We start from the raw sequence: 23674 nt of genomic DNA on the forward strand, positions 1-23674 counted from the left end.
ACACACACACACACACACACTCACCTACACTCACACACACCTACACTCACACACCTACACTCACACACCTACACACACTCACCTACACACACTCACCTACACTCACCTACACTCACACACCTACACACACACACCTACACACACTCACCTACACTCACACACCTACACACACTCACCTACACACACTCACCTACACACACTCACCTACACACACTCACCTACACTCACACACCTACACTCACACACCTACACACACTCACCTACACTCACACACCTACACTCACACACCTACACACACTCACCTACACTCACACACCTACACACACACACCTACACACACACACCTACACTCACACACCTACACACACCACACACACACACCTACACGCACACCTACACACACACCTACACACACACACACACCTACACACACACACACACCTACACACTCACCTACACTCACACACACCTACACTCACACACCTACACTCACACACCTACACACACTCACCTACACACACTCACCTACACTCACACACCTACACACACTCACCTACACTCACACACCTACACACACACACCTACACTCACACACCTACACACACACACCTACACACACTCACCTACACTCACACACCTACACACACTCACCTACACACACTCACCTACACTCACACACCTACACACACTCACCTACACTCACACACCTACACACACACACCTACACACACTCACCTACACTCACACACCTACACTCACACACCTACACACACACACCTACACTCACACACCTACACTCACACACCTACACACACACACCTACACACACTCACCTACACTCACCACACACACACCTACACACACACACCTACACTCACACACCTACACTCACACACCTACACTCACACACCTACACACACTCACCTACACACACACACCTACACTCACACACCTACACTCACACACCTACACACACTCACCTACACACACACACCTACACTCACACACCTACACTCACACACCTACACTCACACACCTACACACACTCACCTACACTCACACACCTACACTCACACACCTACACTCACACACCTACACTCACTCACCTACACTCACACACCTACACTCACACACCTACACACACTCACCTACACTCACACACCTACACACACTCACCTACACTCACACACCTACACACACTCACCTACACTCACACACCTACACTCACACACCTACACTCACACACCTACACTCACACACCTACACTCACACACCTACACACACTCACCTACACTCACACACCTACACACACTCACCTACACTCACACACCTACACACACTCACCTACACTCACACACCTACACACACACACCTACACTCACACACCTACACACACTCACCTACACTCACACACCTACACACACTCACCTACACTCACACACCTACACACACTCACCTACACTCACACACCTACACACACACACCTACACTCACACACCTACACTCACTCACCTACACTCACTCACCTACACTCACTCACCTACACTCACACACCTACACACACACACCTACACACACACACCTACACACACACACCTACACACACTCACCTACACTCACACACCTACACTCACACACCTACACTCACACACCTACACACACTCACCTACACTCACACACCTACACTCACACACCTACACTCACACACCTACACACACTCACCTACACACACTCACCTACACTCACACACCTACACTCACACACCTACACTCACACACCTACACACACTCACCTACACTCACTCACCTACACTCACACACCTACACACACACACCTACACTCACACACCTACACTCACACACCTACACTCACACACCTACACACACTCACCTACACACACTCACCTACACTCACACACCTACACACACGCACACACACACTCGCACACACACACTCGCACACACACACCTACACACACACACGCACACCTACACACACACCTACACACACACACACACCTACACACACACACACACCTACACACACACCTACACACACACACACCTACACACACACACACACACCTACACACACACACACACACAGTTTGCATGTTTGGTCCTCTTGACCATTTTCTTGGTACCACTAGAATGTTCTATTAATTTCACTTATTATTATTATGATCTATTATTATTATTATTATTATTATTATTATTATTTCACTTCTTATTTCAGTCTGTTTTCTCAAAAACAAATTTTTTTCATTAATTACCTTCTCTCCCTCTCTCTCTCCTTTTCCCTCTTTCTCTCCCTCTCTCTCCCTTTCCCCCCCTCTCTCTCTCTCCCTCCCCCCCCCCCCTCTCTCTCTCTCTCTCTCTCTCTCTCCCCCTCTCTCCCCCCTGTCTCTCTCTCTCTCCCTCCCTCCCTCCAGGTCCAGAGGAACTGTTGTCTGACTCTGTGTAACTTCAGTATACCGGAGGAGTTAGAGTTCCAGTACCACCGTGTCAACATGCTCCTGTTGAAGATCCTGGAACCGGCGCGTCAGGACGAGTCCATCCAGCGCATCGCCGTGCACCTGTGCAACGCCCTCGTCTGCCAGGTGGACAACCACCACAAAGAGGCCGTGGGCAAGATGGGCTTCGTGAAGGTGCGTCCGGGTCGGGCTCCTCACAGCTTTAACTAGGCACACCCTGTTTTTACCTGTGTATGTTGAACCTGTTTAATGTCTTGCTTATGTAAATACTCTCTTCCAAATTGTCATTAAATATCTGTTTTCTTTTTGTGCAAAAGACCATGCTGAATTTAATACAGAAGAAACTTCAGGACAGAATGGTGAGTTTTGCCTCCGTGATGCCACATCACAACTAACTTAAAGACACTCATGAGGAGACTGCAGTTCTAGCAGGAGTCCTGCAGGTGGAGCTGTTCTGTGGGTGGTGCTGTTGGATACTGATAGAGCTGTTGGTTCTGGTGCGCTCCGTGCTGACTGTGTGTCTCCTCAGTGTGATCAGGTGATGGAGTTCTCGTGGAGCGCTCTGTGGAACATCACGGACGAGACGCCCGACAACTGCCAGATGTTCCTCAACTGTAGTGGCATGGACCTGTTCCTGGAGTGCCTGCAGGTGTGTGTGTGTGTGTGTGAGAGAGAGTTCTCTTTAGGACTGTTTAGAAATGTTACACAAACCACATGAGTGAATGAAAAGGCAGGCCTGTGCCCTCTGTGAGACACTCGGGTGTGAGACACTCGGGTGTGAGACACTCTTGTTCTGCTCGGTGTGTGTCGTCCTCAGGAGTTCCCGGACAAACAGGAGCTGCACCGGAACATGCTGGGGCTGCTGGGTAATGTGGCGGAGGTGAAGGCACTGCGACCTCAGCTGCTCACGGGCCAGTTCATCACCGTCTTCAGGTACCCACTGTGTTTGTACAGGAGCTGTGCTGCTATTATTAACAACACCTAATATCATCAAATCTTCTAACAGTCTAATATAACATTTTATTTTTAAACATTGTTGTACCTGGTGCCTTAGCTAGTTCCAGATTGTCTTAGAAAGCTTGATAATGAGAAGATGTTGGAAATATTGTAGAACTGTAGAATTGAAGTGCACAGAGTTGTAGAAGAACCTTCGTCCTTTATCCTGTTTTTCTGTGTGCTTCTACAAAATACAGTATTTTTCAGGGTACCCGCGGGTCCTTAAAAAGTCTTAAAATGTCTTAAATTTAGTTTTCCATATTGAAGGCCTAAAAATGTCTTAAAATGTCTGGAATTTTATGAGGGGAGGCATTAAATTATTATAAGTGTGTGTTGTTCAGTTGTTCTGGCGCGATGTGAACTTTGCCGAATCTAGCGCTAGGACCATGCAGAAAATAACCGCTCCAGGGTCCTAGTGCTAGATTCCTAGCGTTGGAGTATATGGTCTCAACAACGTCAACAATTCTCGTTCGCCACCCCCCCCCCCCCCCCCCGTCAACGATGTGGAACACACCTGCATCCCCAGTAATAGTATTATTTTTTCTTGTGAGAGGTATTAAAAAGGTCTTAAAAGTCATTGAATTTGAGATTAAAAAATGTGCAGATACCCTGTTTTTGTAATGGCACATATGAAACGACTGCAGTCCCAGGCGTGTGAATCAGAAGAGTCTGGGTGTGTTTTCTGAAGTCACTGGTGAGCGTGTTTGTCGGCTCTAACGCCTGCGTCTGCGTCCTGGTCAGTAATCTGCTGGAGAGCAAGGCGGACGGCATCGAGGTGTCCTACAACGCGTGTGGGGTGCTGTCTCACATCATGTTCGACGGGCCTGATCTCTGGGCGGTGGAGGAACCCGACAGGGAACAGGTGATGGACAAAATGTGGGAGGCCATCCAGAGCTGGGACGTTAGCTCCCGCCGTAACATCAACTACAGGTACGCCTGACATTTTACCTGGCGTTCCCATAACAACCTCAACATATTAGCAGGGACTAATGCAGCGTATCAGAACAGGGAAGTGAACCGGGCAGCAGATGTATCGCTGGTACATCTCAACACTCTTGATGAGTTACTGTCAGGCCAGTTTGGGGGATCCATGTTTGGACCAAAAGATCATCTCAGCAGTGCAGTGAACTCCAGTCATTGTGGGACTGTAGGATTAGGATTTAGAATGAAGTAGGTTCAGCTATCTCCACCTCTCTCTCCACCCCTCTCTCTCTCCACCCCCCTCTCTCCACCTCTCTCTCTCCACCCCTCTCTCTCTCCCTCCACCCCTCTCCCTCCACCCCCCTCTCTCCACCTCTCTCTCTCCACCCCTCTCTCTCTCTCTCCACCCCTCTCTCTCCACCCCTCTCTCTCCCTCCACCCCCCTCTCTCCACCTCTCTCTCTCCACCCCCTCTCTCTCTCCCTCCACCCCTCTCCCTCCACCCCCCTCTCTCCACCTCTCTCTCTCCACCCCTCTCTCTCTCCCTCCACCCCTCTCCCTCCACCCCCCTCTCTCCACCTCTCTCTCTCCACCCCTCTCTCTCTCTCTCCACCCCTCTCTCTCCACCCCTCTCTCTCTCCCTCCACCCCTCTCTCTCCACCCCTCTCTCTCTCCCTCCACCCCTCTCTCTCCACCCCTCTCTCTCTCCACCCCTCTCTCTCTCCACCCCTCTCTCTCTCCACCCCTCTCTCTCTCCACCCCTCTCTCCCTCCGCCCCTCTCTCTCTCCACCCCTCTCTCCCTCCACCCCTCTCTCTCTCCACCCCTCTCTCTCCACCCCTCTCTCTCTCCACCCCTCTCTCTCTCCACCCCTCTCTCCCTCCGCCCCTCTCTCTCTCCACCCCTCTCTCCCTCCACCCCTCTCTCTCTCCACCCCTCTCTCTCTCCACCCCTCTCTCTCTCTCCACCCCTCTCTCTCTGTGTCTCTGTGTTTCAGGTCGTTTGAGCCGATCCTGCGTCTCCTTCCTCAGAGTATTTCTCCCGTCAGTCAGCACTGGGCCACCTGGGCCCTTTATAACCTGGTGTCTGTCTACCGTGAGTACACACACACACACGTACACACACGTACACACACACACACGTACACACACACACACGTACACACACACACGCACACACACTAGCTGAAGCAGTCACTGGTTCCATATTGAACTGACACACACACTGACTGCCGGCTACAGGGTTACTCATGATTTAGATATAAAAGTTGCACTGTAAACTAGTTTAGAGTTTAATTCTCTGACCAGTGACTTTGCATGTTGCTCCATCTGTCATAACATTTCTTTAAATTAATTAAATTAAATTAATTTATTTAAAATTGAATGCTGTGATTGGATGGGCTTCTCTAATGCTGTGATTGGATGAGCTTTTCTAATGCCATAGGATTGCAGGGCTTTTGGTAATCTCTTCACTCTTCTGTGTGTAGCGGGCAAGTACTGTCCCTTATTAGTGAAGGAGGGAGGAATCACCCTCCTGCAGAACGTTCTAGAGCTGGAGTCTTCACACCAAGAGACCAAGGACATGGCACGGTACATGTGTACACACACACACACACACACACACACACAGCAGGGCATGAGCTCCACGTGCTCTGTTCTGTTTCACTATAATGTACTAAACAGTTTGGTTATGTCCAGGCAGACACACTCATGTCCTGGATGGATAATGATATTGATGAGAAATTCTGGATAATAGTAAATGATGGGTAATAATAACTTTGCACCGATAATAAGCACCGCCCACAAAGATCCGCTCTGGTCCTCCTGGTGAAAACATAATCACAGGTGGATTGTTATGTGAGTGTTGGGCAGGACGTGTTCTGCACTGTGAACATACGGAGCTTCTCACGTCTGGCCAGCTCTGATCACACCTCTTCCTGCTTCTCTCCTAACTCCTGCAGTAAAGTGATGGAGCAGTGTGAGAATTTTAAGGAGGATCCCATGGACACCAGTAGGTAAATGCTGTGGACCAGGGGATTCGTGCATCACCCCCAGGTCCACCTTAAACCACGTGGCTGGCTGCCCCATCCCAGGATCGTTGTGTCCGTGTCTCCTCTCGGCAGTTGTGTTGGAAGCACGGGGGGGCTGGGCACTCTGTCTGGCCTCTCTGACAAACATCTCTCCTCCTGTGAAGAAGCCTCGGCCCTACACTACAGGATGTGGAGATCAGCTGCACAGGAGTGTGTGTATGTGTGTGTGTGTGTGTCTGTGTGTGGGTTTTTTTTTGCTGTTTTGTTTGTGTTGCACATAAGTGAGCAGTATTTGTATTGTTAATTCTTGGTTTTGAGTATTTGTTTTATTTGCCTTAGGTTATGTGTGTGTGTGTGTGTGTGTGTGTGTGTGTGTGTGTGTGTGTGTGTGTGTGTGTGTGTGCGTGCGTGTGTGGAGTGTAGCGCTTGTGTCTTTATAAGAACGAAACTTGTATGTTTTTGCCTCTTTCACCTTGGAGCACAAAGAGAGGACAAAAGTGTGTGTGTGTGTGTGTGTGTGTGTGTGTGTGTGGGAGAGAAAGCATCTTATATAAGCTTCACTAAATCATATAGCACTAGGTCTCTGTGTGCTCTGTGACATCACATGCCCTAGACGGACTGAATCGATGATGTCATAATGCATCATGTGCGAAGGGCTTAGCTAGCAGGTGTGATGGTTCTTGAATGTCCGTTATCACACGAGTTTGCACAAGTGCTGCTGTGTTTGTGTATCACTCACTGAGGACGATTACTGTCGTCAGACTATGGTGGGGAGACTCTTCTCCAGACAAGCTAAAGGACTCTGCGATCTAAGCCATGATGAGGACAACACGCCATCGTCGCTCACACTCACCCTCCCAAGACTGGGCTAATGTTTGTCTGTACATAACTTGGATAAGAGCTCTCATTTTTTTCTTGTTTGTTCTTTATGTATGTTTTTTTATGATGCAGTTATAATACACTCCTATGATAAACTCCCAGTCCAGCATTGTAACTTAGTCACAGGAAGCTTCATACAGAACCAGGGGTCAGGGGTCGTCACTGGAAATGACTACTCCACTGCTTTTACAGTCTTTTATTTCCTTTTAAAGTTGAAACCTCGTTAGCATTCGCATCATTTGATTTATGTACTGGGAATCATGGTAAGATGCCAATGTTATTTAACACAAAACGTTTCATGATTTGAGGCACGGATCTCATGCCTTCGTTGATTTAAGGCCAGGTTTATTCTCTCTTCAAGGTCCAGCCTCAACCCTGTTCTACCCCATGTCATTCAAAGGTTATATGATCATTACAAGTCAATAATAGTAACTTCTAAAATATCTGAAATCGGTGCAATGCTTCTAGAATATTCTTGTGTTCCTGAAATGTAATTTCTACTTGTTTTTCTGTCAGCAGAAAGGGAGATTTCCTTTTAAGTATGTTTGTATCAGTACTGATTCCTACTGTGGGCTGAGGAACGTCACTGTCCTACAGGAGTATTTATTCTGCCTCAGCTGCTGCACCTGTCCAGGGATTCTGTTTTTCCCCGTTAGTCTTTTCTGATCATTTATTCATTCATCTTGAGCTCTAAAGCTACGATCTTTGTTTCTTTTCCAGCCAGAGTTTAAGCTCCCTCTTCTCTAGGGTTTGTGCTGGCTGAGGGAGGTTTGAAGCTGAGTTTCTAACTGGTGCCAGGTCAGTCTACATGGACGCGTTAGTCAGGAGAATACACCAGAGGAGGGCTGTGGCTGCTTCAGCCTTAACCTGCCCAACAGCACAGGCTCCGCCCCACCACCACAGGCTCCGCCCCCAGCCCTCACACTTCCACCTGCTCACAACACTGAGTGCTAAACCAACCTCTGGGTGTGTGTGCCTACGCTGCCCCTGGGGCTGGGGCAGAGGGGTGGTTTCATCTACGCTGCCCCTGGGGTTGGGGCAGAGGGGTGGTTTCATCTACGCTGCCCCTGGGGTTGGGGCAGAGGGGTGGTTTCATCTACGCTGCCCCTGGGGCTGGGGCAGAGGGGTGGTTTCATCTACGCTGCCCCTGGGGTTGGGGCAGAGGGGTGGTTTCATCTACGCTGCCCCTGGGGCTGCGGCAGAGGGGTGGTTTCATCTACGCTGCCCCTGGGGCTGCGGCAGAGGGGTGGTTTCATCTACGCTGCCCCTGGGGCTGGGGCAGAGGGGTAGTTTCCTCTCGTTCTGTTTGGGTTTTTTTTATGGCAATTGCAGCTCTTGGTAGAACGTGTGGAATGATTTGTACTGGATTCAGATTCTCATGTTTTTCTCACTGGTAGGATTTGGGGTGGATAGATAAATAAATACTCAGACAGTACTTTAGTTGCCGGAGTGTGTTTGTGTTGCCAGGGTTTTGAGACATTTTAACATTGAAAGATATTGATATGTGTTCAAACTATGAAAATGACATGTTTTATTTCAGTGTTTATCAGTAAAAGGAAGCTCAATTTAGAGATTTTGAGACTTATTAGAATATTAGATTATTAGAATAACATGATTCTCCAGATTTAACTGTCCAGCTTGAGATTAGACCAATGTGTAATGTGCTATAAATTCTAAAACATTGCTTAAAAATGTAGTTTACAGCCCTATTGTGGCATCTTGTTTTGAAAGCCTGCTCAGTGTTCTCCTAAACCAAAGTGAGTGTAGTGGTCCTTCTGTACCACTAGAGGGCATGACTGTTTACCATGAGACAATGTTGATTCAACACTGTGTGCCTTTGCTGGGCTTTATAATATATTGTACATTAGAATATTTCTGCTGTTCTGTATTGAACAGTTAATTTGCTCTCAAATGAAAAGTTATGAAGGTTATTTGCTCTGCAAAGAGCAGCTATAAAGGTCACTGGCCTTTCATGCACTGAGCAGGTGTGTTAGCAAAGCTTCCCAGACCCTGAGTACCTCAGTAAACCGGTGACAGAATATTATTACTGTACTTCTAAGACTTAAGTTGTGTCATTAACACATTTACAAATATAATTAGAAATACAACTGTAGTGTACATTTTCCTTGGTCGACAGTGTAGTGAAGAAAAACCAAACTTGATTACTGGACCAGAGAATCCAGAGCAGAGGACCATCAGGAATGAGAAGATACCAGGAAGGATGAACCTATAACTCAGACAGATGACCACTATGGTGATGAAGACCATTATGATGATGAAGACCACTATGATGATGATGACCACTATTGTGATGATTTACATTTACATTTATGGCATTTGGCAGATGCCCTTATCCAGAGCGACTTACATTTTTATCTCATTTTCATAGAGCAATTGAGGGTTAAGGGCCTTGCTCAGGGGCACCTCAGTCATGACCTCAGGTCTGAGAATTGAACTCATGATCCTCCGGTCACAAGACCAATTCCCTAACCACCAGGCCACGACTGATGATGACCTCTATGATGATGATGGTCACTATGATGAAGACTATGGTGATGCTATATAAGGATTCTTTAGCTGGATCGCTGTGGGATGTTTGTGTCATAAGTTATTTTATATGTTTCAGAAAATTGAACTCTGCAACATCAGAATACATCAGAAGCAGTGTATACTGCTGTGTTGCCATAGGTAACCCAAACAGGTCGACTCTACGTGCAGGTATGAGTTGCGTTTACAAATCCAAACTTTCACATATCAAACAAACCCATGAACCCACATTCAGCAGACCACCCAACAGATGATGGGAAGGTGAATGGAGAGACTGCAGAAGAACAGGTCAGAACAGGTCAGAACAGGTCTGAACAGGTCAGAACAGATCAGAACAGGTTTGAACAGATCTGAACAGATCTGAACAGGTCAGAACAGATCTGAACAGATCTGAACAGGTCAGAACAGGTCTGAACAGGTCAGAACAGGTCTGAACAGGTCTGAGCAGGTCAGAACAGGTCTGATCAGATGAGCTCTTAGTCACTTGCTGATGTAGAAGGCTTCCACCACAGTTTCACTCTTCTTTTTAGTTTTCTATATATGATTTTAAGTACATTTAATGAAGGTATATAGTGCCTTTCAAGGAACCCTAGATTACTTTACAATAAACATACAGAATTTGTACTGCCAGTCAGACAACATATTCTCAACCAGAAGAATCAGACCCCTGGGGGACTGAATCAGGTGCAGAGAGGGGAGAGAGAACACCACCAAGGACAGAACACCACCCACCACTGGACATACAAACACACAATCACAGCCACTTACACAAGAACATCTTTGTTAGGGCAGTCAGCACTGGGCCTATAGCCACACAAGGACAACATTATTAGGGCAGACACACAATCATTCTCAACTACCAGGACAATTCTCCCAACATCCATGTTAACCTGTTATTAACATGCACATAAGTTATCCTGGGGAACTGGAAGAAAAGCCACGGTAAGGCAAGCTAGGTTTATTAAAACAGCACCTTTCATACACACTGGCAATACAAAGTGCTTTACATCATAAAAGAAGCTTAAGACCCAAGGTCTATCACCTTAGGAAGGTCATTGCCCACAAAATACAATACATAAAAATTAAAAACAAGATTTTAAAGGAATAAAAATAGAAATGAAAATCAATTAATTAATTTAAAGAAATCAAATAAAATTAATTTTTTAATTAAGATAAAAGGATAATTAAAGATGATAAGTAAAACATCAATTAGAAATTGAGAGAAATTAAAATAAGAAAATAAGTGTAAGTAAAAGTTGCTGCCTCTCCTTACTTAGATCTTACCTTTGGCAGGACTAACTGATTAGTTCCTATACCTACGATTCCTGCCTGGCTCATAGCTCTGCAGCATGTCAGATAGATAAGGGGAGACAAGGGGAGATCATGAACCTCCCGCCTTCTACAGGTGAGCTCCAGTGCAGAACCATGATCTATACCTATACCTGGACCTGGACCTGTACCTGGTCTCCTGTGGGTCGAGGCCCACATGAAAGACCAGGATGTTGCTGGTATACATATGTAGCTATTTTGCTGCCAAACCAGGACATATTCTGTAAATATCATACTATTTGCAAACAACCAAAATAAAATTTGCAAAAACAAATAAAAACATGACTTACAAATACAAAATGTGATAGTTGTAAATTCATTTGTGATTTTCAAACAAATGCAGAGCTGCTTTCTAAAACATCACACTTAACAAGCAAATATAACATCAAAATATTCCCATATACATGTTCCACAACTGTAGTGTGTGGATCACGGGACGTTTGGCACACTTGTAGCGGGAGTAACTTTCTGTTGAGATTTTCACAAACACACACGGCCATCGTACAAATATGTACTGATGCTCTGACAGGGTATGAGCTCATCAATCACAGAACAGCATAATATTCATTTATAATGGCAGTTCACAATGTTCTGGGTTGCTTTATGTGGAATGAACAAAACACAGAGTGTGGCATACACACAGAACAGACTAATGGAGTTCTAGTGAGGGTAGCAGGAAAATACCTTCATATTCAGCTATAAGTTCAGAACTGTGAGAAGTGAGTATCTGTCAAACTAAAATGTTAAAAGACGTCATGTCAGATATCTTCCTCTTTCCTGCTGTGAGGGGGAGGGCAGACCCTCTAACACAGAACAGCATGACTGCAAAGAAGCGTTATTGTTTTTTGTATTTTTGTTTTTTTTAAAGGCAAATTGTAATTGTATTTTTAAACTATTAAGAGCCTGACCATCCAATCCTGCCCCTCGATGACAACCCTACACAAAAGGTGAGTTATGATCATCTAAGGAATACATTGGTATCGGGGTGTCCAACGTGAGGCCGTGTTCAAACTTTCACTGGCCCACTAACTCACTTAATCTGTTCTTAATCTCAGCACACCATTGGACCCCACGCTGATGTTTGTACATGTGTGCCACGTTATCTTTTACCAACTTAAATCTCTCCATCCTGCTCGGCTTCCTTCTGTTACTTCTGTCCTGATTTATCCACTTTTCCTTGGCAAAATGATCCACATACACTTCCTTCTCATCCATGAGATCTATGATGTAATTCACCTTGGAAACATTGTCACTAATTTCAATGTTAGTGGCAATGTTTGATTGAGCATAAGAATTTGGATTGAGCATAAGATTGAGCATAAGAAACAGAACTTCACGTAGTGCTGCACAATATATACCATACACCAGTGCATTGCAATTTACATAGAATTCCTCCTCCTCGAAGTGAACAACCATGTTTGTGCTGATTTCACATTCTGTGTTTTCATCAAGACCGTGGTTACCTAATTCATTTATTAATGTGTCACTGTCAACTTGCTTGACACTATATATATGTTGGCTTTTTAAAAAATGCTTCAGTATTTTCTTATGAAATTTAAGGATGTCATTGTTGAAGACGTGTTCGCCTCGTTTAGATCTTTTAAGTTCTTCCATCAGTGGTTCTGTAAACTCAAATTTTGTATCGATGAGTCTGATGATTTCTAGAACGTTACATCTGATCTTTTCCAGAGTTTTCACTTTGTCTATTGGCTTTGTCCATTTGCCTTTTTTGCTTTTTATTGCATTCTGAATATATTCAGCAATGTACCCCAGCCTGACCTCTGTTGGGAAAAAGCATTAACACAATAAATAAACATAAATAAATAAAATAAAACAACACTGCTTACATAACAATGAATAAGAATACAAACAGAACAGATAATCTGAGATGTCTGACACCTGTTATGTCCTGCAGTCCCGCCGATCCCGTCTGTCCTTCTGAGGCTGCAGATGTCTGTGTTTTCTCAGGAATGGCCAACATCTGTAGACAGACAGAAACTCAGGAACATTTACCAGCCTCCATGTTTCCAACCAACTTGCCATCATACTGATTCAAATCATGTTCTCACAGAACTAGGTCTACCAGCCCGGAAAACATCAAACTAATGGGAAGAACCCTGGAGACTACAGGGAACAAACTACTACACGAGGGCAACTACACGAGGGCAAATACATGAGGGCAACTACACGAGGGCAAATACACGAGGGCAAATACACGAGGGCAACTACACGAGGGCAAATACACGAGGGCAAATACACGAGGGCAACTACACGAGGGCAAATACACGAGGGCAAATACACGAGGGCAACTACACGAGGGCAAATACACGAGGGCAAATACACGAGGGCAACTACACGAGGGCAAATACACGAGGGCAAATACACGAGGGCAAATACACGAGGGCAAATACAAGAGGGTTAATACATGAGGGTGAATACATGAGGGTAAGTAAATACATGAGGGTAAGTAAATACATGAGGGTAAATACATGAGGGTAAGTAAATACACGAGGGCAAATACACGAGGGTAAGTAAGTACATGAGGGTAAGTAAATACATGAGGGTAAGTACATGAGGGTAAGTAAGTACATGAGGGTAAGTAAGTACATGAGGGTTAATACATGAGGGTAAGTAAATACATGAGGGTTAATACATGAGGGTAAGTAAATACATGAGGGTAAATACACAAGAGTTAATACATGAGAGTAAGTAAATACATGAGGGTTAATACATGAGAGTAAGTAAATACATGAGGGTTAATACATGAGGGTAAGTAAATACATGAGGGTAAGTACATGAGGGTAAGTAAATACATGAGGGTAAGTACATGAGGGTAAGTACATGAGAGTTTTCCCAGCCTCTGAAAACCCTCACTGATCTTCCTGGTTTTGGTGCATTTGTGTATTTATTGCATTGTTGTCGTGTGTTCGGTTTCAGTCTTGTTGGTTCAGTTGTTCTGTTTATGTCTGTGTTCTACATTTGGTTATTTTCTGTCTAGCCCATGTTGTTATGCTGTGTGTGATTGATATTTAATTCTTAAATAATGATTATGACACCTACCCTCATGGGCTCCTGCAGAGATTCTTGAGGTGGAGCACACAGACTGGTTTTAATGGCCTCCTCTTTCAGCTTCACCACTGACTGGTTCCCTTCATACACAGCCAAGACCAACTCCACTGCCTCCTTCACTGTCCCAATGACAGGCAGGTCCTCTATAAACCCCACCCACACTGATGGGCCGTCAGCTCGGAGTGGCGGGAGTCTGTGGATCAAGAAGAGTTCACAGCAAAATGGCGTACATGGTAAAAACCACCATGTTTAATCATGAGGCCCCTGAAGATCGCCACAGAGAAAACAATGTTTCTGCTCATGTATTCTAGTAACAAACAGGAGACAGAACCGGGAAAGGCTGGGAAAGTAAACAAATGTTTATTTCTAATCATGCACCCTGATTTATGTGGATACTTTTACCTCACATCAACATTGCAGTGTTCTCCTGAATCTTGTACATTGTGGGGGTCTATTAACCAACTATTCTGTTACCATATAAACCTTCTCTCATTATCCTTAAAGCAACATGTTGAGTGTCTTCTATAGGTGAATAATAAACCCTCAACATCTGTAACAATGTCATGAGTCACGAGGAGAGTTTGAACACAACAGCAGTTTACTCACAAGGGGTTTGATGATTAGACACCAATGATCAGACCTCACGCCAATGATCAGACCTCATGTCAATGATCAGACCTCATGCCATCTGAGGACCACCCCAAGTTTATCAGCACCATACTTATTATGCTGTTTGAAGAAACTGTTAAATGTAGCATGTGTCTAATATTACAACTGTGTAAATGAATTGATGAGGCTTCTCTAAATGTAACCAGTTAAATTTGTGTTTAATTTTGTTGAAATTTGACTAAATCCTGATTAATATTAATCAACTTTGTTTTGTTGATTTTCATAATGTATGTGCTACTGCACTGGCTAGTGCTTGATAGTACTTAATAATGTCAAGGACTTGATGGTTGATTTGAGAAGGTCCACCTGCAAAGTACCACAGTACTCCACTCTCACACCTGCACTAAAAGCTCCTCACAGGTAGTGGTAGTCTCTGAAAGTGTACTGCAGTACAGATGAAATCTACATATTTTATATATATTTTATGTATATGACTTTTACCCCATCAAAATTAAATCCTCTGCATTTACCCATTTGTGCAGTGAGAGCACATACACGCACACAAACATACACGCACATACACACACACACACACACACATACACATACACGCACATACACACACACACACACACACACACACATACACACTTTCAGTAATTCAGATGCTCCTCGTTCCTAGTTAAGTACCCAATGAGAATTTAGTAATCCCCTAACACAATATTTATTTATATAACCCAATTTTTTAATTATTATAACCCGATAATTTTATTTTATTTATACAGTGAATGAAGTTTATGAATTCTTATAATTAGGAAAAATCTGAATGTATATTAGTGTGTTATTAGTATATTGTTAACGGGCCGCCCAATGGAGGATGGGTTCCCTTTTGAGTCTTGGTTCTCCCAAGGTTTCATCCTATTCCCCACCATCATAAGGAGTTTTTCCTGGCCACTGTCGCCTTTGGCTTGCTCATTAGGGTTCTGGACCCATAGTATTGTTAACCTTGTAAATCCTGTAAAGCGCTTTGTGACAACATGTGTTGTGAAAAACGCTATACAAAGAAATTTTGATTTGATTAGCCGGAATTTTGAGACATTTTATATTCGTTTATGATGAAGTTTGTACGTATTATCTGAAGGAGAGGGCAGACTGTCCCGCCGTCTTCTAACTCTAACCGGAAAGTCTAATTTCCGCTAAACGCTCTTAACTGCAGCTCGTGTTACAGCACTGCGCACAACAGAAACGCCCGTGTTCCGATGGTTTCGGTTTCGGGATTGTTCCCACCGAACCAGAGCTTGACGATGACAACCAGAACCCAAACTTTAAAAATATCTACCGATATCTACCGTTTCAAATTTAAGTCCCCTTCATCATACAAGCAAATCTGACATCGTACAAGTGATAGTCTATAAACATTTGACACACCAACTAAAATCTCTTCTTTCTATCCATGTAGCTAGAGAACCATAAATGTGAATTATACAGTTGTATGTATTTTAATACTCCTTCACTGGCCGCCCCAGCCAAACTTCAGGTGCGCTATTTATTCTGTATTGTTTCTCTCAACCACTCGCAACGGAGAAAATAACGGAACGTATTGCACTCAATACCGATCAGACGGGTTAATGTACTTACGTTTCTTCATCGTGTGATGGTCCAAATGAAGAGGAATATTCTCTCTGGTCAGTTGCACAAGACATGTTTTTAGGTAAAGAAACTGCGATGCTGGAGGAGAAACGATGTTCAGACCGACCCAACGCTGGTGTGTAAGATGTGTGTGCACAGCTTTCGGTTCGTCCGGATTATACACAGCTTCCGACTTCACCCGGCGTAATAATCATGTTATTCTAATAAGTCACAAAATCTCTGAAGTGAGCTTCCTTTTGTAGTGTTAGTTACTTCTAACCGAATGATAGACACGGAGAATCATATCTTGGGTGCACGCATGAAGCTGGACTTTATTAAAGTGACCACTCGACTCTCTCCCCCACCTAACCACTAGGGGAAGGATATAATAACCTGTGTCCTATAAACAGTGACGTCAGTAACGCGTTACTTAGTAACGCGTTACTCTAATCTTACCACTTTTTTCAGTAACGAGTAATATAACGCGCAACTATTTCCAGTCCAGTAATCAGATTAAAGTTACTTATCCAAATAACTGTGCGTTACTATTTTTATTTTCCCTAGTAAAAATATATATTTTTGCTTTCTTCTTGGCTCAGTTCTACTTTTGCGTCTGACCGTAGCGCTCGACTCCGCACGCTGCGCGCGACCCTGTGAGAGCGCGAGCGCGTTTTACAAGTCATTTTTTGCAGTGTCCTCCCGTAACGATATGTGGGAGTATAAAGAAACACCCCTCAAAAACAGGGGAAGGAACATTTACCTGAAGAATTTTAATGTTGCACTGTGTTCCACGTTTGAAAAGTGCTGGAATTTTGACTAACGTCGCCTACTTTAAAATGCTTGAAATTGTAATGGTATTTCGTTTCACAAGCTGTCTGACTGAACAGGGGTGGGTTTCCCGAAACGTTCGTAGCGCTAAGTACTTCTTAACCTCGTACGTTTTATACGCCAGTTCGCTTGTATTACGTTTACAAATAAATTTACAAATAATACCGCGCAGCTACACAAACGTAATGTCAGGAGAGTCTTGCCCTTTAAGTGACACTGGGGGGCGGAGCCTGCGCGAGCCAGGGTTGCGTTATCAATAAAGTTTCCCTCCTCAGGATTTTTGGATTAAGCAGTTTCTGCCTCGGTTACCGAACCTGCTTCAATACATTGTTACTGTTAAAAATGCACTTCCAATAAAGTGAGTATTGGAAAATTTTATTTTGCTGCTGAATGTAACTACTAAAGTAACTTGTAATCTAACGTAGTTACTTTTAAAATCAAGTAATATGTAACGTAACTAAGTTACTTTTAAAAGGAGTAACCAGTAATCGGATTACTTTCTCAAGGTAACTTAGCCATCACTGCCTATAAATGCATTATTACTACACCTTTTACTGTTAAACGTAGCAATAAGACATTTAAGAAAATATAATTCTAACAATGTCATTTTCATAGTGTTATACTGTTTGAACACACATATCAATATGGAGATGTTTCAGTGCTAAAATTACTCTAAACCAGGGGTAATCAATTAAATCTTTCCGCGGTCCATTTTTGGCAGATAGCTCAGACCTTAGGTCCGGGTCCGCGGTGGCGAACGAAAGTTGTTGAGCGGGGGGGGGGACGTAACACTCAAATGGGTGGAGAACGTAACACTCGTCTGAAAATAAATTCTTCGGTTTAAAATATAGTCTCCCGTTAAAATTTTTTTGGCATTTGGGTCCGTATCCAGTTAATCAGGAATGTGATTGAGTCCGGACAGGACGGCGTTCGGGTCCGGATCCGGACCGCGGTCCGCCATTTGGTGATACCTGCTCTAAACCCTAGTGTCACGGTGAGGAGGCCGGGTCGCCACCAGAGGGCGCGTGCATCCACACACACACCCACACTGCGCACTCCCCCTAGCACTAAGCCACTCCCTAGATCTCAATCACCGCACTACTGACACCTGTGCCTTATTATGTGTTCTGCCTTTGTAAGCCCACAGGTCGCGTTGTCCAGTGCTGCACATTCATCTGAGAGAGCGACGCATCACTGGACTCGCTATCAGTTCGTTGTGTGTTAAGAAGCATTCTAAGCTGGTGCTAATATTTCTACTAGAGCCCTTTATTGATTGTTTTGGTTGTCAGAGATGGATAATAAAGAACACAACGTGCAACCTCCGCCTCCGGCTGCCTCTATCCCCGCGTTACAGAATGTGCAGCCTGAAGCAGCTGGAGGCGAGGAAGCTTCTCCATTGGAGATACTCGCGCTGCAAGGTAGAACCCTCGGCAGGCAGCAACAGGAACTGCAGGAACTACGTTCTGTCCTGTCATCTGTTACGAGCTGTCTGCAGACTCTCTCTGCACAGGCTGGTTCAGAGCAAGCCAGCAGGAGCAGATTTGAGAGAGCTCCCGTATCCTCTCCTGAAGCCTACGGCGGGGACCCGGAGAGCTGCGAGGGGTTTTTGGTTCAGTGCAGATTGTTTTTCGCTTACCAGCCCGAGTTAAGCGATCAGGCTAAAGTCTCCCCGAGAGACCGCGCTACCCGAGCCCATGCAGATAGGGGAGACCACCTCCCCTAGGACCACCGTTGGCACCGGGAGGGGTCGTCCCCGGGTGAGTAACTCCCTGACGGGAAATTTGCTGACTTGGGAGGTGACCGTGTCTCACGGGGATGTCTCTCTTGATCTGTGTGCCCTAGTGGACTCGGGAGCCGCGGGGAACATGATGCGACGGAGTGCGGCGGAGAGCCTGGGGGTTCCTCTGAAGAAGCTGGAGACGCCGAGGCACGTGCATGCACTGGATGGCCGACCTGTGGGCGGGGGGATTATTCGTTTCCGTACTGCACCTGTCCTTTTACGTGTTCAGGGTCGCACAGAACGAATCTGTTTCTATGTACTCCCCTGCACAATACATGCTATCCCGTTAGGTTACCCTTGGTTTAAGTTACACAACCCGGTAATAAATTGGAACACGGGAAGGTTGCTTAGATGGGTCACGCCCCTCTGTGCAGACCGGTTCTCTCCTAAGGTGGCGGCCCTATCCACTAGCATTGAGAGCCCCAACATCCAGGCCTGTCAGGAGATCCTAGGTCCGTATCAGGATCTAGCCGAGGTCTTTAGTGCAGCAAAAGCCACTCAGCTTCCTCCTCATCGTCCATGGGATTGCAGTATTACACTCAAGCCGGGCGCTACGCCTCGGTCGTGTCTACCCCCTGTCTCAGGAGGAGGAGAGAGTTATGGGACAGTACATCAGCGAGGCTCTCGCGCAAGGTTATATAACCCCTTCCACCTCACCTGCCTCAGCCAGCGTCTTCTTTGTTAAGAAGAGGGATGGTGGCTTGAGGCCATGCGTAGATTATCGAGGGCTCAATTCCCTTTTAGTGAACTACTTGTACCCTCTGCCTCTAGTGCCATCGGCATTGGAGCAGCTGCGGTCTGCGAGTGTTTTCACTAAGCTCGATCTGCGCAGCGCCTATAATCTCATCCGCATCCGTGAAGGGGATGAGTGGAAGACGGCTTTCAGTACCACCACAGGGCACTATGAGTATCGCGTCCTGCCATACGGTCTGGCGTCAGCCCCATCGTTCTTCCAGGCATTCATCAACGAGGTATTTGAATAGATGCGTTGTCGCTTATATCGATGACATCTTGATCTATTCGCCATCCCCAGACCAACATGTGTGTGATGTACGGGCTGTCCTGGGCACACTCCTGCGCAATCGTTTGTATTGCAAGCTGGAGAAGTGTGAGTTCCACCTGTGGGAGGTGAACTTCCTGGGTTACGCCATCAGGCCAGGCGCTGTGCACATGCAAGCCGGTAAGGTGGAGGCGGTAGTCGGTTGGACGCAGCCACACGGCGCGAGCTCCAGAGGTTCCTGGGCTTCGCAAATTTCTATAGGCGGTTCCTCCGTGCGTATAGCCAAATCGCGAGACCGTTGACAGACCTGTTAAGAGGGGAAGCTAAGAAACTGCGCTGGACAGCAGAGGCGACAAGAGCATTCACAGACCTGAAACAAGCGTTCGTCGATGCCCCCGTACTGCACCAGCCTGACCCGAATAAGCCATTCATAGTTGAGGTAGACGCGTCGAACATCGGTGTAGGGGCTGTTCTGTCTCAACGCCACAAGCGGAACAGCTCGCCTAAACCCGTCGCGTTTTACTCCAAAAAGCTCACTGCAGGGGAGCGCAACTACGGCATGGGGGACCGCGAGTTGTTGTCTATGCGGCTTGCGTTCAACGAGTGGAGGCATTGGCTTGAGGGAGCGAAGCACCCCTTTATCGTGATCACGGATCACAAGAATCTCGAATACCTCAAGAGCACTAAGCGCATGAACGCAAGGCAGGCTAGATGGTCACTGTTCTTTTCAAGATTCCGATTTCAGGTGACATACAGACCTGGCGACAAGAACCTGCGGGCAGATGCCTTGTCTCGTTCCTTCCTAGGAGTTGCGGAGTCCACCAGCGAGGAACCTGTACTGTCCCCGGACTGCTTCGTGGGATCCGTGGAATGGGATATCGACAGGGCAATCGCGGCGGCTAATCCCCATCCTAGCTGCCCTCCTCATTGAAGGTATGTGGCTCCTGTCCAGCAGTCAGCTCTCATCAGCTGGGCGCACACCTCCGTGGGGACTGGTCATCCCGGATCCACTAGAACGGCACAACTGCTCGGAGCTAAATACTGGTGGCTGGGATTGCACCGCGATGTGCTCGCACACATAGCCTCCTGCGCGGTATGTGCTCGCAGCAAGGTGCCACGCACACACCACCTGCAGGCAAACTCCACCCGCTGCCTATTCCGGAGCAACCGTGGACGCATATCGCACTGGATTTCGTCACGGACCTGCCTCCGTCCGAAGGTAACACCGTCGTCTTGGTCGTCATCGACCGATTCTCAAAAATGGTGCGGTTTCTCCCTCTGCCCGGTCTGCCCACCGCCTGGGAGACAGCGGATCTCCTGTTCCAACACATATTCAGACAATTCGGATTGCCTGAGGATATAGTGTCGGACAGGGGGCCGCAGTTCACCTCGCGGGTGTGGCGAGAATTCCTCTCAAAACTAAACATCACGGTGAGTCTTACCTCGGGATATCACCCACAGGCCAACGGACAAGTGGAGCGCGCTAACCAGGAGCTGGGGAGGTTCCTGAGAGCGTACTGCAGCGAACACAAGGACGTATGGTGCGCGCTCCTACCATGGGCGAAATACGCGCAGAATTCCCTCACGCAGGCCAGTACAGGTAAAACGCCTTTCGAATGCGTTCTTGGTCGCCAGCCTCCCTTATATCCCTGGAACGCCTCTGCCTCAGACCAACCAGCAGTAGAGGAGTGGTGTAAGAGGAGTGAGAGCGTATGGGAGGACACACACAGGCGCCTGAGTGAGGCAGTTGAACGCTTCAAGCGCAAAGCGGACCGCAGGAGAAGCGAAGCACCCCCCCTATCGTGTCGGAGACAAGGTGTGGGTGTCTACCGAGGACGGGCGCTTGGGCAGGAGAGGCAAGCTAGGAGATCGCTATGCAGGTCCCTACGTCATAGTTAGACGCCTCAACCCCGTGACCTTCAAGATCAGCTTGCTGGTGGACTGTCGTTTGTCCAGGGTGTTTCACGTCTCTGCCCTGAGTCCGGGTCGCCACCAAAGGGCGCGTGCATCCACACACACACCCACACTGCGCACTCCCCCTAGCACTAAGCCACTCCCTAGATCTCAATCACCGCACTACTGACACCTGTGCCTTATTATGTGTTCTGCCTTTGTAAGCCCACAGGTCGCGTTGTCCAGTGCTGCACATTCATCTGAGAGAGCGACGCATCACTGGACTCGCTATCAGTTCGTTGTGTGTTAAGAAGCATTCTAAGCTGGTGCTAATATTTCTACTAGAGCCCTTTATTGATTGTTTTGGTTGTCAGAGATGGATAATAAAGAACACAACGTGCAACCTCCGCCTCCGGCTGCCTCTATCCCCGCGTTACAGAATGTGCAGCCTGAAGCAGCTGGAGGCGAGGAAGCTTCTCCATTGGAGATACTCGCGCTGCAAGGTAGAACCCTCGGCAGGCAGCAACAGGAACTGCAGGAACTACGTTCTGTCCTGTCATCTGTTACGAGCTGTCTGCAGACTCTCTCTGCACAGGCTGGTTCAGAGCAAGCCAGCAGGAGCAGATTTGAGAGAGCTCCCGTATCCTCTCCTGAAGCCTACGGCGGGGACCCGGAGAGCTGCGAGGGGTTTTTGGTTCAGTGCAGATTGTTTTTCGCTTACCAGCCCGAGTTAAGCGATCAGGCTAAAGTCTCCCCGAGAGACCGCGCTACCCGAGCCCATGCAGATAGGGGAGACCACCTCCCCTAGGACCACCGTTGGCACCGGGAGGGGTCGTCCCCGGGTGAGTAACTCCCTGACGGGAAATTTGCTGACTTGGGAGGTGACCGTGTCTCACGGGGATGTCTCTCTTGATCTGTGTGCCCTAGTGGACTCGGGAGCCGCGGGGAACATGATGCGACGGAGTGCGGCGGAGAGCCTGGGGGTTCCTCTGAAGAAGCTGGAGACGCCGAGGCACGTGCATGCACTGGATGGCCGACCTGTGGGCGGGGGGATTATTCGTTTCCGTACTGCACCTGTCCTTTTACGTGTTCAGGGTCGCACAGAACGAATCTGTTTCTATGTACTCCCCTGCACAATACATGCTATCCCGTTAGGTTACCCTTGGTTTAAGTTACACAACCCGGTAATAAATTGGAACACGGGAAGGTTGCTTAGATGGGTCACGCCCCTCTGTGCAGACCGGTTCTCTCCTAAGGTGGCGGCCCTATCCACTAGCATTGAGAGCCCCAACATCCAGGCCTGTCAGGAGATCCTAGGTCCGTATCAGGATCTAGCCGAGGTCTTTAGTGCAGCAAAAGCCACTCAGCTTCCTCCTCATCGTCCATGGGATTGCAGTATTACACTCAAGCCGGGCGCTACGCCTCGGTCGTGTCTACCCCCTGTCTCAGGAGGAGGAGAGAGTTATGGGACAGTACATCAGCGAGGCTCTCGCGCAAGGTTATATAACCCCTTCCACCTCACCTGCCTCAGCCAGCGTCTTCTTTGTTAAGAAGAGGGATGGTGGCTTGAGGCCATGCGTAGATTATCGAGGGCTCAATTCCCTTTTAGTGAACTACTTGTACCCTCTGCCTCTAGTGCCATCGGCATTGGAGCAGCTGCGGTCTGCGAGTGTTTTCACTAAGCTCGATCTGCG

At 46.9% G+C, this 23674-nt stretch overlaps 2 protein-coding genes across 2 annotated transcripts; one reads left to right on the forward strand and one right to left on the reverse strand.

Moving 5' to 3' along the window:
* Positions 1-2431: 2431 nt before the first annotated feature.
* Positions 2432-8731, forward strand: LOC143487745 (protein zer-1 homolog; the record flags this gene model as incomplete). The annotated part of the gene is made up of 8 exons (XM_076986870.1): positions 2432-2647; positions 2791-2832; positions 3003-3122; positions 3291-3406; positions 4211-4399; positions 5386-5483; positions 5875-5977; positions 6349-8731. Coding segments are annotated over 8 exons (942 nt in total), but the record flags the coding sequence as incomplete, so codon positions are not given.
* A 2050-nt stretch (positions 8732-10781) lies between these two features.
* LOC143487799 (uncharacterized) lies at positions 10782-16843 on the reverse strand. The gene is made up of 4 exons (XM_076986969.1): positions 16489-16843; positions 14233-14434; positions 13072-13153; positions 10782-12953 (listed from the first exon to the last, which is right to left on the reverse strand). The coding sequence occupies exons 1-4, from the start codon at positions 16551-16553 to the stop codon at positions 12187-12189; spliced, it is 1116 nt and encodes a 371-aa protein (XP_076843084.1). The 5' UTR covers positions 16554-16843; the 3' UTR covers positions 10782-12186.
* Positions 16844-23674: the final 6831 nt, after the last annotated feature.

This window comes from Brachyhypopomus gauderio, unplaced genomic scaffold (genome assembly GCF_052324685.1).
Source record: "Brachyhypopomus gauderio isolate BG-103 unplaced genomic scaffold, BGAUD_0.2 sc50, whole genome shotgun sequence".
Classification (NCBI taxonomy): Eukaryota; Metazoa; Chordata; class Actinopteri; order Gymnotiformes; family Hypopomidae; genus Brachyhypopomus; species Brachyhypopomus gauderio.

What these genes read in the sequence shown, in the direction of transcription:
- LOC143487799 (XM_076986969.1), bottom strand. Translation starts at nt 16,553, where the DNA reads ATGTCTTGTGCAACTGACCAGAGAGAATATTCCTCTTCATTTGGACCA. An exon ending in CCATCACACGATGAAGAAAC is followed by an intron (nt 14,435 to 16,488) that starts GTAAGTACATTA and finishes CTTGATCCACAG; the next exon opens with ACTCCCGCCACTCCGAGCTG. An exon ending in GGGACTGCAGGACATAACAG is followed by an intron (nt 12,954 to 13,071) that starts GTGTCAGACATC and finishes TTTTCCCAACAG; the next exon opens with AGGTCAGGCTGGGGTACATT.